This window comes from Tupaia chinensis, unplaced genomic scaffold (genome assembly GCF_000334495.1).
Source record: "Tupaia chinensis unplaced genomic scaffold, TupChi_1.0 Scaffold000056_1, whole genome shotgun sequence".
Classification (NCBI taxonomy): Eukaryota; Metazoa; Chordata; class Mammalia; order Scandentia; family Tupaiidae; genus Tupaia; species Tupaia belangeri.
In genome coordinates, this window is record NW_006159514.1 from 2837230 (window position 1) to 2852267 (window position 15038).

The 15038-nt window shown below is 36.9% G+C and overlaps 1 protein-coding gene and 1 pseudogene across 1 annotated transcript in view; one reads left to right on the top strand and one right to left on the bottom strand.

Moving 5' to 3' along the window:
* Positions 1-15038, bottom strand: part of UBR3 (ubiquitin protein ligase E3 component n-recognin 3) — a 228920-nt gene that overhangs the window by 33493 nt on the left and 180389 nt on the right. The window contains exon 32 of the mRNA XM_014592038.1: positions 3108-3210. Within this exon, the coding sequence (XP_014447524.1) occupies positions 3108-3210 (103 nt within the window). The remainder of the gene's footprint in view (positions 1-3107; positions 3211-15038) is intronic.
* LOC102477201 (U6 snRNA-associated Sm-like protein LSm6 pseudogene) lies at positions 5129-5403 on the top strand (annotated as a pseudogene).

Here is a 15038-nt window from a genome sequence, read left to right on the forward strand (position 1 = left end):
TAGGGAAAAAAGAGAATTCATGGACAGAGTAATACTGGTAATTTTTCAAAATAACTGTAGTTCTAAAATAGTTTGGCAATTAAATTACTATGACTAGGAATTAACATCTTCAGAGTAAGAGAAAAAAGGTGCAAATAACAAAAAAGTTAATAAATACAATAAAAACCTTGCAATCTTATGTTTGAATTAAAAATACCAATAAGAGGGGCCATCAGGTGGTGTGATGGTTAAGGGCACTGGAATCCCATGTGGCTAATCATGGTTCGAATCCCAGACCTGGCAGCTTGCTTTCTTGCTTTCTTTCTCTCTCTCTCTCTTTCTGTCTTTCTCACTCTGTCCCTTGCTGGTAAAAATTAAATAAATAAATAACTTTAAAAAAAAATGAAATACCAATAAAAACCCAAGATTTTTCTCTCCTTTAAACAACAACAACAACAACAACAAAATCCATAACTCTATCTATTGAAAACAGCCTACATGCAGTAATAACCCAGTAGCTATGTATCGTACATCCCCTAGTACCCAGACTGTGGCCTCTAAATACCATTTACTGTTAGAAGGAACTGCATGGAGAAACAGCTGATTCTGAGAATAAAGTAGAAAATATACAAAATGAACGTGAATCAACTTGTGCCAGAAAGCGAGGATATTATCAAAAATACTTGACTCATGTCAAAAATACGATAGTCAACCTAGAGAGATTCTCACTGACCTAATAGGGAGCAACTTGTATTGAAAAGAACAAGACTGAAATTGAGTAAAACACATTAGTTGTACAAAAATACATAAGATCATAAAATAACAGCAATACTGACTTACTGGTCATCACTGTATGTTGCAAAAGCATCAGCTCATTACTTAAAAATTTTATAAATCGAGGGGCAGGCAGGTGACCTGTTAAGGTACAGGACTCCCACAAGGCTAACTATGGTTCAAGTCCTAGACCTGGCGACTTGAGAATCATGCTGGGCACATGTGCAGGCGTGCCTAAGATCCCAGGAGGAAAATGGAGGAGAAAGAATTGTATTATGGCTACTCCCCCCTCCCCTGAGGTACAATTTCTCACTTTCCCTCTCAGTGTCTCTTTCTTCAGCAAGTACACATACCCTATGGCAATCAATCAATAAAGTAAATTTTATGAATCAGGAAAGAATCATGCATTCATTCCACCAAACTATTTCAGGATCAACAAATAGTTGATATAGAAAAGGTCTTCTTTATAGAAATATCCCCACCAGTAAATCAGAAGGATGGATTTATTTTAAATCACTATTTTGTCTACAGAAAAATAAAAACCATTAGGTAAAATACTTACGGGAAATTTTACAATGGATGAATCAAACTAAGGGTCCCTAAATCTACTGTTTCTATTCATTTTGCTGTCATCAACAACTGAATAACGCACTATGTCATTTATAAATAGATGCTTATTTATCTCACAGTTCTGAAGGCCCAAGGTGAAGGGATCACATCTGATCTTGTTGGCAGAACTCTGCAATCTCAAGGCACTACAGGGCATGACACAGCAAGAGACTGCATATTTTCATGACTGTTACTGCATCTGATCTGGTTTCTCGCTTCCTTCTTATAAAACTACAAGTATTCAGTCGTGGGGGCCCCAATATACCTTGTTTAATCCCAATCACCTCCTACAGGCAGCTCCTAATACTACAGATAGATGGAGTCTTCACCCTCTTAATAATCATCACAATAGGAACCAAATTTAAACACAACAATTTTAAGGAGACACATTCAAATCATAATACCCACGAATCAATTTGGACATGAAAAGAGGAGCAACCATCATTATGTGCCTCTATTTGGGTGTTAAAAAACAATGGGGGGCCAACAGGTGATGTGGTGGTTAAGACACTGGATCCCACATGCCCAACTCCACAGTTTGAGTCCCGGACCCAGCAGCTTCAAAAACATGCCAGGCGTGTGTGTGTGTATGCCCAAAATCCTGAGAGGAGAATGGAAAAGAAGGGATTACGATGTGGCTATCTCCGTGGGGAGTTATTTCTCACTTTCTCTTTCTGTATCTCTCTCTCTCTCTCTCTAGCGAGCATATGCACCTATAGTAAAAATCTTAGAAAAAAAAGGGGAGGAAGGAGGGGTTCTTTAAAAGTTTTTTTTGGTTTTCTTTTATGATTTCTTATTTATATTTAATTATTACACATCTTTATATTGTACAATATGGTTTTTCAAAGCATGCATGCAGAGACTATCACTGACGTCAAAGATATTACCATATATATTATTTTCAACAGACTACATTCTTGTATCTATTAATTTTTTTTTCTGAGACCCTCCTACAGAGCAAAAGAAACAATAAGTAGAGTGAAAAATACAACCCAAAGAATTGGAGAAAGTATTTGCAAACTATCCTTCAGATAAGGGACTAATAATCAGAATATACAGGGAACTCAAGCAGCTTACTCACCAAAAAGTCCAATTTTAAAAATGGAAAAATGAGGGACCAGCAGTTAGCATAATGGCTATGTTGCTGGACTCCCACGGAGTAGACTGCGGTTCAAGTCCTGGACCTGGTGGCTTAAACTCACGCTGGGCGCTTGTGCATGCTTGCCTAAGATCCTGAGAGGAGAATGGAAGAGAAGGGATTATGGCATGGCCATCCCCCCACCCCGGGGGGTAATTTCTCGCTTTCTGTCTCTCTGTCTTTCTCTGCCTGGCTGGCAAGCGCACGCGCCCTATAGCAAAAACCTCTCAAAATATATATATATATATATGGAAAAATGAGCTGAATAAAAGATTTTCTTACTTTGCATAAATTTGTATGCAATTTTTACAGAGCATAATGATAAACTTTTAATTTTTACTATGTATTTCTGTGTTTCATAGGAAAATATGAAAAAATACATAGATTTATATAAAAGTTTCAATCTATTTTTATACCTATTTCTTCTTTTATATTTTTTATTTCAATTTCTTTAATACATTCAATAACATATGTCACTTAGCTTGCAAAGTGAATATTTCAACATGTATACATTTCTCACAAATCCAGTTGAGAATACTACACACATCATCCTCAACTATTTTTTAAAAACAGTTTTAATTGATTTTAATCTTCTAGTAATACTTACTGTGAATTCATCTCTTCTAACTGGGTGAGTTTTCTCCAGGGATTATACTCAGAGTCAATGCTATAAAGCCGCATGTGCAAGGCTAATACATGGAACAGCTGATCTGAATAAATTTTAAAAAGGTAATTAGAAAGTTTGCACAATTCTTCCTGATCAAAATTCAGACAAAATTTCTAGTTATTCATAAGGAAATCTGTTTTTTAATCCTCATAATTGTAATTTGCAGAGTTTTAGTCCGAATTACTTCACATTGTCTTTTAAGGTAAACTCTGAAATATGTATCTAAATAATTTTTACTAGAATCTGGACTGTCCTTATGTTCAATCTTAATAAAAGAATAGTTTGTTTTCCCCATCTCTTATCATAGACTTACTTTTCCTTTACTTTATTCTACACTTTTGCCACTGCACTTCTCACTCTTGTGTCCTCTTAACCAAAATTTACTAGTCATCTTCACTTCCCTACCCTGCATAAAAAGAACAATAACATCCTTACAATTCACCATTGGGTGAAATTATTTCTTTGCCTAGTATTTTCTCCTGAATCTTGTTTGGGCATCATCTTTTGATTTGACATGAAAAGAAAAAAAAAAAACTGAAATAAGAGTATTATTTACAAGTACTATTCCAGCCATTTTAATTTATTCAATCTGAATTAAGACAATAATCTACCAGTTTTAGTTCTGCTCATCACATTTCAAAGAAACTTTTGTTTAAATATTTTAATTATTCAGAAAAAAAAAAAAACTAAAGTTGTGTTTTGTATCAGATGTCCATTCTTTGGTATAAAAGACCAGGATTGGGTTATTCTGCTAATAATACTCAAAGATATTTGCAAATCAAAAGTCATGCTCTAGAAAGTCAGGTAATACTTCCTGATACATGATCAAAACTAATTATTAAAACCAGGGGGGAAAAGTGACCTGAATGACACAAACCGATTGTCACTTATTCTCTAAAATAAAATAATCAAAACTAAACCATATTTCATTTCTCTGAGCAACAAGTTAAGAAATTAATTATACCTTATTATTAATTTAGCCAAGACCCATCAACTCTTATGTGATGTGGTGTGGTGTGTGTGTTTGTGTGTGTGTGTGTGTGTGTGTATGCACAGTAATTCTGGGAAGCAAAATGAGACATAATGAGTTATAGTATGAGCAAAATAAATGTTCTACTCTGTGGGGCAGAGTAGAGGAAATTTATTTCTGTCAAGTGTCAATCTGATCTTTCTATAACAAACATAAGAACCTAAATACTTGGGACCAGCAGATGGAGTAATGGTTACACTACTAGACTCCCATGTAGTCGACCACTGTTCGAGTCCTAGACCCAGTGGCTTCAAACTCATGCTGGGCACGTGTGCATGTGTGCCCCAAATCCCAAGAAGAGAATGGTGGAAAAGGGATTGTAGCATGGCCATCCGCCTTGGGGGTGAGGGTGTGAGGGGGTGGGGGGGTGGTTTCTCACTTTCTGTCTCTCCAGCAAGCTCATGTGCTCCACAGCAAAAATCTCTCTCTTAAAAAAAATAAACAAAAAGGAAAGAACCTAAATACTTGACCATTTCACCTCTTAGATAGTCAGTGAACAGTCTAAATTCTCTCTTAAAATTTCTTTATCCTGGGCCAGCCAGTGACATGGTGGTTAAGGAATTGAATCCTACATGGCTGACTATATGGTTTGTGTCCCAGACCAGTGGTTTGAAAAAGTACACCTAGAATCTCAAGAGCAGAATGGAGAAGAGGGATGGGACATAGCCATCTCTTGAGGGGGTAATTTCTCACCTTTTCTCTGTCTCTTTCTCCTGTAAGTGCACATGCCCTATGGCAAAAATCTTTTTAAAAAATAACCTTATCCTGCTGGGTTTGTGAGGCACTTGGAGTGAGGGTTCTGGATCCTGACCACAAGATGAGGAGCCCAGGGCCATGACAGATGAAATGATAAGCTGTCCAAGTCACACAGCTAATTAAACAGCAAGGCTGAGATTAGAACTCAGGTTTCCTGTCTTCCAAGATTGTTAAAATGAGTCTGCAGAAATAAATCACTAGTGACTTCTTGAAGCAAATAAAATTAAATCCCAGAGTGGATTATTGAGGGGCCTTGGCTTTATTGGTTGGCCATATGAATACAATCCTGGAGCAGATAGAAGAATATGTAAATGGACAACTGAAAAATAAGTATAGGGGTGCATTTATCTGAGGAAACAACATGTACATAAGTTCACAGAAAAGAAGATGAGGACACCAGAGAGCAATACTTTTCATAGTTGGATATATTTTTTATGAAGTTCTTTTCTATTTTTTTTTTTATGATGTAATGTGTCCTGTTTCACAAGAGTTGATTTTTTTTTTACTGATGTGATATAAATGTATAAAACTGTGGATTTAATTATAAAAAAATTTTTCATATTTAAATTTTACTCATTGCCTTTTACTTCTATGTCTGTATATAGACTGTTAAAAGAGGGACCAGCAGTTGGGATAGTGGCTATGTCGCTGGACTCCCATGTAGTCGATCACAGTTCGAGTCCCAGATCCGGTGGCCTAAATTCATGCCAGGCACATGTGAATACATGCCCAAGATCCCAAGAGGAGAATGGAGGACAAGGGATTGCAGCATGGCCATCCCCCCTGGGGGGTGATTTCTCGCTTTCTGTCTCTCTGTCTCTCTGTCTTTCCAGCGAGTGCACATGCCTTATAGCAAAAAAACCTCTCCAAAAAAAAAGAATGCTAAAAGAATAAAAAAGATCAAAACTAAAACAAAATGACTTTATTAATAGCTAACACTAGCTGAATTACTTACTGTATGCCAGGTACTATATCACCTTGAATTATCTCAATTAATTTTCTTAAATATCCTACTGTGTAGGTAATATTGTTATGCCCATTTTTGAGACAGGTAAGTTTCCAGTTTCCCTATAAGTTTCCCATTTTCCCTGCAACCTGGTTTCACAGATGACACTAAAACCAAGGGAAGTTTTAGCAGAGGACTAACATGATGAGAGATATATTGGTAACTTATTTCAATTCAATTATACATATGATTGATTTTACTATCTACATAATTTATAACCAAAAAAAGTGTTTTAAACACTAAAACCTAAAAGTACTTAAAAGTCAAAATTCTCCTAGCAGAAAAATATTATCTTAATTTGCAAGGTGGGAAGTTTTGTATTCTTTTTTTATAGATGTTAACCGGATCAAAGAGCTCTTTTTAATAGATCCTTTCAAGATGAAGGTCAATTATCTTAGTTTCTCTGATTTAATTAAAACATAGAAGCTTCTATTGTACTAACCTGTTTTGCATTTAAACCATGTCTCAGAAATAATGTTGCAATCAGCCTATTTTACTAGACTCTACCATAATTTAAAAAAATAAGAAAGAATTTCAACTGTAAGAAGGAAATGTTTTTAATCTTCTTTCTACAGATGAGGAAATAGGCCCAAAGAAAGAAGTACCTTCCCAGCTCACACTAATAGTCTCTGGAAAAGCTAAGAATACAATTCAAGATCTGCATCTTCTTATTTCTACTACCACAATTCTCCTTAAGGTTTTTATGATTAAAAGTACAATATTCCTTTTTCTAACATTTACAACACACAGACACACACACACCAACAATTCCTATAAAAATTGAGATTGCAACTCTGAGTCATCTTCTAAAGCTATTACTCTAACATATCATAACAGTCTTCAGCATTTAGTCTTACCAGTAAGAATGACCTATATATTAATTTAGCAATGAAAATATCTCCTATACTAGAAATATAATGAAGCAGCAGGATGAGGAGAACCCATGATCATAATCAAAAAGTTAAACTGAAAACCAACAGAAAAAATAGATAAAATATCAACAGCATGCATGACATTTAGTAAGTGAAAAAGTGCATCAAGAAAGCTTATAAGCAAAATTTTGAATAGTGAGAGCAAAAGAATAGATAATCAACTCTTTTTCTGCTGTGACGCATTTTATAATACTGAAGTTTGACCTAAATTTTTTTTTTTTGGAGAGGTTTTTGCTGTAGGGTGTGTCCGCTCGCCTGAAAGACAGAGAGAGATAAGAGAAACAGAAAGCGAGAAATCATCCCCCGGGGGGATGGCAACACCACAATCCCATCTCCTCCATTCTCCTCTCGGGATCTTGGGCACGCATGCACATGCACCTGGCATGAGTTTAAGCCACCAGGTCCAGGACTCGAACTGCGGTCGACTACATGGGAGTACAGTGACATAGCCATTACGCCAACTGCTGGTCCCAGTTTGACCTACATTTATTATAAAAGGATTCTGGAAATGAAAAAGAAATCATTAATTTATATTAGGTTGTTGGGAAAGTCATGTCATATATTTCTGTTTTTCTATGCAAAATTGCATTATGACCTTCCCAATGACCCAAGGGATGTCCTGTGATTTCACCCTATGTATTCAGGTGGTACCACTGGTTAGTAGGAGCTAAGAAGTCTAAGACTTGAATCCAACCTTTGTACTGGCCATGTGTCCTTGAGCAAATAACCTAACCTTAGTTTTATCATCTGTAAAATGGGTATAATACTACTTTTTGGCTGTTATATAAAATGGCAGTTATAGTAACAATATACACCTGTGGTGTGTATACCACTGTGCTTATGCACAACTCATACACCTACATGGTTTCTAAGAATAAACTTTAAGGGACCAGCAGATGGTGTAATAGTTACATTGCTGGATTCCCACTTGGCTGACCGCAGTTTGAGTTCCAGATCTGATGGCTTGAAACACACTGGGCACATGTTCATGTGTGTCCAAAATCTCAAGAGTAGACTGGAGGAGAAGGGATTGCAGTATGGTCATCACCCCTGGGGCGTGATTTCTTGCTTTCTATCTATCTCTGTCTCTCTGGCAAGCACATGTACCCTATAGCAAAAATCTCCCTAAGAAAAATAAAATAAATTTTAAGTAGAATAAGCATATACAAACTTGAGGCTTTACAGCTAAAATTAGAGGTTAAGATACATTAGAAACATAAGATTTCTATATAAAACTCTACCCTCTAAAGATGTTAACATATATTTTTAACTCTCTTCTCTCCTCGGACCTCTCCACTCTTTATTGGTTCTCTTCCAGTTACCTATTACTTTTTCTTCTTCTTTTTTTTGCACTGGCTCTCACTATATCATGATCCTCCTGCCTCAGTCTCCATTAAGGACTGTAGCATGTGCTACTGTGCCTAGCTTTGTAGCAAGGACTGGGAATAGAACAAGTTGGGCACTGTATATGCCCAAAGTTCCAAGAGGAGAAGGGACTGCAGCATGGCCATCTCCCCACCCCCTAGAAAGGTACTCTCTCACTTTCCCCCCCGCCCTCTGTGTCTCTCTCAATTGTGCATGTGTCCCATAGCAAAACTTAAAGGAAAAAAAATTCTTTGATGGAAACAAAAAGTCAAATTTAATCACCCTTTCTATCTTAACATAAAAGACCATTTTACAAAAAATACTGTAAAATAAAAACATAACTTCAAATTTATTATATAACTGACAGTCTTAAATGAATATCTCTGAAAACCACACACACAAAACACTATTATAAAAATTTTTATTATCTCAGGAATATCCACCTAAGAAAACTAAACCCAAACTTAAATGCATGTGCATATTCCAGGGAGAGGGCAAGGGAGAGAGAGAAAAAAATTGATAAAGTACCCACCATGAGGAACAGTCATGCCACAATCCCTTCTCCATTTCTCCTTCCTTTCAGGATTTTGAAAGTGCAGGCACACTCCCCCCATGTATTTTTCACATGGGCCCGAGACTCAAACCGCACAGTCATGTTGGATCCACCAGGCTACAGGTTTGCCCTAAAATCTTTCAAAAATTATTTTGAACAGATGTCCATTTAGCTCAGCACCAGCTTGTAAATTCTGGGTCTGTCAATCATTTCTAAACACGTAAGAAATCCAAAACTAGAAGATTATTTCTTAGTATAACCCACACTGAAGACATATCCTACAGACTTTTATAAAATAGGTAGGTTCCATCTTAAATTCCTCAGACAAGGTATGGAATAGCTCTAAGAAGAAATCAACACCTATAGCCCTGGGCCCCAAGAGATAGGATGTTGATGCCATGGGTAATGGGCTCTGTTTCCTCTCTCCCCTATCCCACTCTTAAGCAAGTCAGGCAGGGTAGGGAATAAAGTGGCAACTGTGGTAGAATTTTAAAGGGTGAAGAGACATGTTTAATGATTATTCTCAACTCATGTGTCTAAAACCATTTCATCCTTACATTAACCATGACTGATTTATTAGATAGCCAACTCAGGTATGTACCATCATCTCCATTCACACAAGAAGACAAAACTTTAGGTGACTTTCCTGAAGTCCGACAGGTAACAAAGAGGACTAGAATTGAGGTCTTCTAACTCCAACCCAGTGTTCTTTCCAGCACAGCGCTCTTTGTTGCCCTAGTCAATAACAGCGCAGATGCACCAAGCCCTTTAGTGCAGTGGCTAAGATTTGTACATGAGATGCACACTGCCTGACCCTGGTTGAAATTCTAATCCTGGTGGCATGAAAACAAAGCAAAAAATGCATTGGGTGTGTACACGTGCAGGATGAAAATCCTGACAGAATGACCATGCTTCACTGGCAAGTGCTTTCTCTCTCTTTCTCTGTTGAACACATTTGCTCTCTATTAATTAAAAAAAAAAGATAACATATAAAGTATAAATTATTTGTGTGTATTTCTCTAAATATGGGTACATACGAATTTTGGGGTAAGATTGGGAAGTTTTGCTTAGTTTGAAAAGGTCCCCCATCTCCTTTGGAGAAAGGTATAAATATGAAAGGAAAAGGATGTCTTTAGTACTTCACTATTTTCCATACTGTGTGTTCTTCTTCCGCCTCTTGGAGTTTCTAGGCCTTCACTCCCAGATGTGCACTGCCATTATTTTCTAGTTCCCTCAAATAGCGCAAGTATCAATATTAGCTTCATCAAATTGTTCTCCTACTTTCATGCTTAATGCCGAGCAGCCTCCCCTTCCACCTTTACAACATAGCTTGGGCTGACACTGGGCGGAGAGGACATAATTCTGCTTCCACATCTAAGATGTCCAAGAAAGGAAAAGAAGTCAGTTCTTAGGACTAAGTTTCTCCTTGCCAAAGAAGACATGATCCATGAATTTGGGCCTACTTTAAGCACCTTATTTAAAATGGAGGTGGAGAACTGTCCATTCTCATTGCAAAAGAAAAGAGCTGCCTTTCCCTAAGCCAAGTAAAAACTCTTGTGCCTTGACAGTGGAAATGTTTATCCTTGGTAGTTAGGGCCTAGAATGTACAAATCATAAATACAAAAAGGTCTGGTTCCCTGGGCCATAAAACATTATAGAGATTCAGAAAGATTTTAAAGAATAAAGTTTCTCCTCTAACTCAAATGTCTATGCCATATTCTCACTTCTACTCCAGGCCTCCTCAAATAAAGAACGTATTTTGTTCTCAATAGATAAACTATATGACAACAATAAATCCCATCTTACCCTGTTATGGTCTCAATAATGGCTTACCCTCCAAAGGTTTGCGTTTTAGAATTTGGTCTCAATGTAAGAGAATTGGGAAGTGGTGAGGCTTAACAGGCAGTTACTGGATCACAGAAGTACTGACTTCATGAATGGATTAATATTGTCCAGTGAGAGCCAAGTGGGTTCTAGCTCTCTTGAGAAGTAGTTGGCTCTCACTTCTCACGAGAGTAGGTTGTTATATAAGGAAGATAGTTGTTTCCAGGTTACTCTTTCTGCATGTACCTGCCATCCTCTTTCCTTCCTGTAAACTAGGCTATGACGTAGGTCAGCCTGATATAAGCCTTATGTATTTGGACTTTCCAGTCACAAGAATTATGAATCAAATAAACCTCTATTTCCTTATAAATCACCCAATCTCAGGTATTTTTGTTATAAACACAATAGCTGACTAAGATACTGTCTAATATAATCTCTTAATAGGTCAATAGAATGTTGTCAAGTGCTTTCTTTTAAAAAAAAAAAGGAAAATCCAGTGGATTAAATGTTTTCACTACCACCCCCAAATTCACGTGTTACAATGCTAATCACCAAAGAGATTATATTAGGAGACAGAGCTCTTGGGAAATGATAAGGTCATGAGAGTAAGGCCCTCATAAATGGGGATTAGTGCTCTTACAAAAAACACCCCCATCTCCATGCCAGGTGTATAGCGTGTACCAGTAATCTTAGCTATATTGAAGACTGGGGCAAAAGATTATGTGTTTGAGGGACCAGCAGATGGCCTAATGGCTGTGTCACTGGACTCCCATGTAGTTGACTGCAGTCTGAGTCCCAGACCTGGTGGCTTAAACTCATGCAGGGCACGTGTGTGTGCTTGTCCAGGATCCTGAGAGGAGAATGGAGGAAAAGGGATTGTGGCATGGCCATCTCCCCTAGAGGAGTGAGTTCTTGCTTTCTGTCTCTCTGTCTCTCTCTGTCTTTCTGGCGAGTGCATGCGCCCTGTAGCAAAAACTTCTCAAAAAAAAAAAAAAAATCATGAGTTTGAGGCTGGACTAGATACATAGTGAGACTCCTTCTCTTCAAAGAAAAATAGTAAGAACCCCAGAGCTATGCTTTGCCCTTTATGCTATGTGAAGTTTCAGTGAGCAGTCAGCTGTCTAAGAGAAAGCAGGCCCTCACCAGATAATGAACTTGGTTTTGTCTTGATCTTAGACTTCTCAATGTCCATATCTGGGAGAAATAAATTAATGTTGTGTATAAGCTATTCAGTCTATTGTATTTTGTTAGAGGAGCTCAGACAGACTAAGAAGAAAATTGAGTTAAAAATTAAATGTTATTGGGGTCATCAGGTGGCATGGTGGTATGCTGGACTCCCGCATGGCTGACTGCAGTTCAAGTCCCAGACCTGATGGCTTGAATATCACACTGTGCGCACGCATATGTGTGCCCAAAATCCCAAGAGGAGAATGGAGGAGAAGGGATTATAGCATGGCCATCTAGACATATGACAAACAAACAAACCTGCTATTTTTCTCTGTCTCCTTACCCACATCCCCTCAATGTGATAATGACAATGCTGAAATAGTAGCAATCATAATGTCGAGATCTACAATCTATATAGAACTGAATTATAAAATTGAATCTCAACACCAGACCAGCTCTCCAAGAAGTTCTGAAGGGAGTGCTTTACCAGGAAAACTAAAGTCATACAGACAGAAATAAGAGAACAAAAAGCAACCAAGAAAATGCTAAGGACAAGTCTGGAAATAGCAATATTAACATTGATTGTTAATTTCCAGGATCGTACCACAGTAACACTGCAGATTCAACAGAAGAGAGATTAATTACATGAAACTGAACTGGTGAAATAGAATTTTATGACTTTTGACTAAAACAGTACTGATTTTGTTTTTTAACTATGCTTTGTTTTCCAGATTTAAGGATTTTGTTTTTCCATTGAGCTGTTGGTAGGTTCAGCAATATGTTAAAATGTTGTTTTTTGGGGTTTGTTTTGCTTGCTTGCTTGTTTTTAAATTTGAAACATAAACTTGTATCCATTCCTGACTCCTCTGGAATTGGAAAATATTTGTGAGTGTTCTTATTTTGTGGCAGAATGGTTATTTACATAAATTCAACAATACCTGTTGCCTTTCATCAGAAATTGGAAATGCTCATTATTGCCAGGGCTTTGACTGGAATGTCATATTTGAAGATATAACCAGAAAACTATGAAACTAAGGTAGATATCAAGAAAGCCAACAGAAGCTCTTAGAAAGATTGCCTGGCACCATAAACAGTTCTGCCTGGCAGAGATTAGAGAAGCCATATGAAAGAATTAGTACCATAAAATAACCTGGACTTTTCCAACCTATTGTAATCAGTAGAGATTGCAAAAGAGCAACCACACCAGAGAATTATCTTGAGAAAGACTTTGAAGGAAGAAAAAGAGGCTAACATTTGCTAGGAGGTGGTAAACTACAGAATACTTGGTAGGCAGAACTGAGTTTAGGAAGGCTCGTGTGTGAATTGTGTGCTGGGTATTTGCTTCTCAACAGTTTGAGTAGTTGACATGTAAATATTTTCTCAAAAACATTTAAAACCATACTGTCTCTGTTATAGAGTCACAAACAAAATTATAACAAATATTTTGAAAGTTATTTTTTAAATTCAGGGTTTTTAAGGAAATTTTGAAATTTGTTTAGTAACTCTCAAGAACTATGGAGTATGAGCAAAAAAATTTTTGATATATGTAAAGTAAATGTTTATGAGAAAATGATGTGAATAAATAAGTTAATTTTTAAAAAAGGATTACCAAGTCCCTTGCCTATTCCAAAAGTATCCTTATTACTTTAAGTGTTCAAGCAGAGAGTAAAAGTCAAAATACTAGGTATATGAGGCCTGAGTTAGATAACATTTAGAGTAGTAACTAGCTCCAAGACTGATTCTATTAACTTTATTGTTCTGTTAATATTTAACATGCTTTTTCATTGACAGTCTCAGTTTTACTGTCTATATATTACTGAAAATGGGGAACAAAATAAAATACGAGAAAAAAAAATCTTATGGATTATGAGGCTTATCAAAACAATAAAAATTAAAACCCTAAACCTTGCTGTATCCCATATGACTTTATTTTAAGTATAATTTTAAAAACTGCAAGACTTTAACTCATAGCGCACTATTTAACTTTCCTACTGAATGTAATTATGCTAATTAGTGAAGGAAGTAGAGAACCTCCAGATTTGCAAGTAACAGTTAACAACCATGAACATTTTTTAGGACATAACCAGTAATTTTAGAGATGAAGAAGATGAAACCAAACTCACTGTCTGGCTTGCCTAAAAGTATGCCTACCTGGTGTATGTGTGGTGTTGCTAAACAAGAGTGGTAACAGGAATTTTAGAGCCTGGGAAAATTCCAAGACAAGAGTGTGCAGTAGGACATCTTTGATTAAGACCATGGGCTAAAAGTCTTAAAAGTTCAAAATCCTTTGGGACATGTAAGGACAGGGAATATGTCTTACATAACTGAATTTAGAATTAGAAGAGCTGAGTTCAAGTGTAAACTCTGACATTTTCCAGCTGTGTGACTTGGCAAAGCAATCACTCAGAACTTTAGTTTCCTTTTCTGTAAAAAAGAGATAACACCTATTTCACATGGTCATTCTAAAACTAAATACATCATGTGAAAATACTTTACAAACTTTAAAACTACAAATGTAAAGTATTTTTGCAATACCACAGTATGCTTTTATGTGAACTAATGTTTCTAATATTTTACCATGGAAAAGATCCCAAACACATATTTAGGAATAAATTTTATTTTGATTAGATACTGGTAACTTTACCACACTATTTAAAAACTTGTTTGAAAATATGAATGTTGAATGGCATTGAATTACTTCAATCCTATTTGATTTCTCTTTATAAACTTGGCCAGCCATAGATTCTGCCTTTATTATTGTAGAAAGAACAGTCTTGGGGCCAGTAAGTGGTATGGTGGTGAAGGGCACTGGACTCCCACATGGCCAATTGTGGTTTGAGTCCCGGACCTGGTGACTTGCTTTCTCTCTTTCTCCCAGTCTGTCCCTCTCTGGTCAAATTAAAACAAAATAATAAAATAAATAAAGTTCAATAAAATAATTCTTTCAAAAAAAAGAACAATCTTGGGAACCAGCAGTTAGCGTAATGGCTATGTTGCTGGACTTCCACGCAGTTCGCGTCCCGGACCTACTGGCTTAAAACTCACGCCGGGCACGTGTGCGTGAGTGCCCAAGATCCCGAGAGGAGAATGGAGGAGAAGGGATTGCAGCGTGACCATCCCCCCTGGGGGGTGATTTCTCACTTTCTGTCTCTATGTCTCTCTCTGTCTGTCTGGCGAGCGTACGCGCCCTATAGTGAAAATCTCTCAAAAAAAAAAAAAAAAAGAACAATCTTCTTAC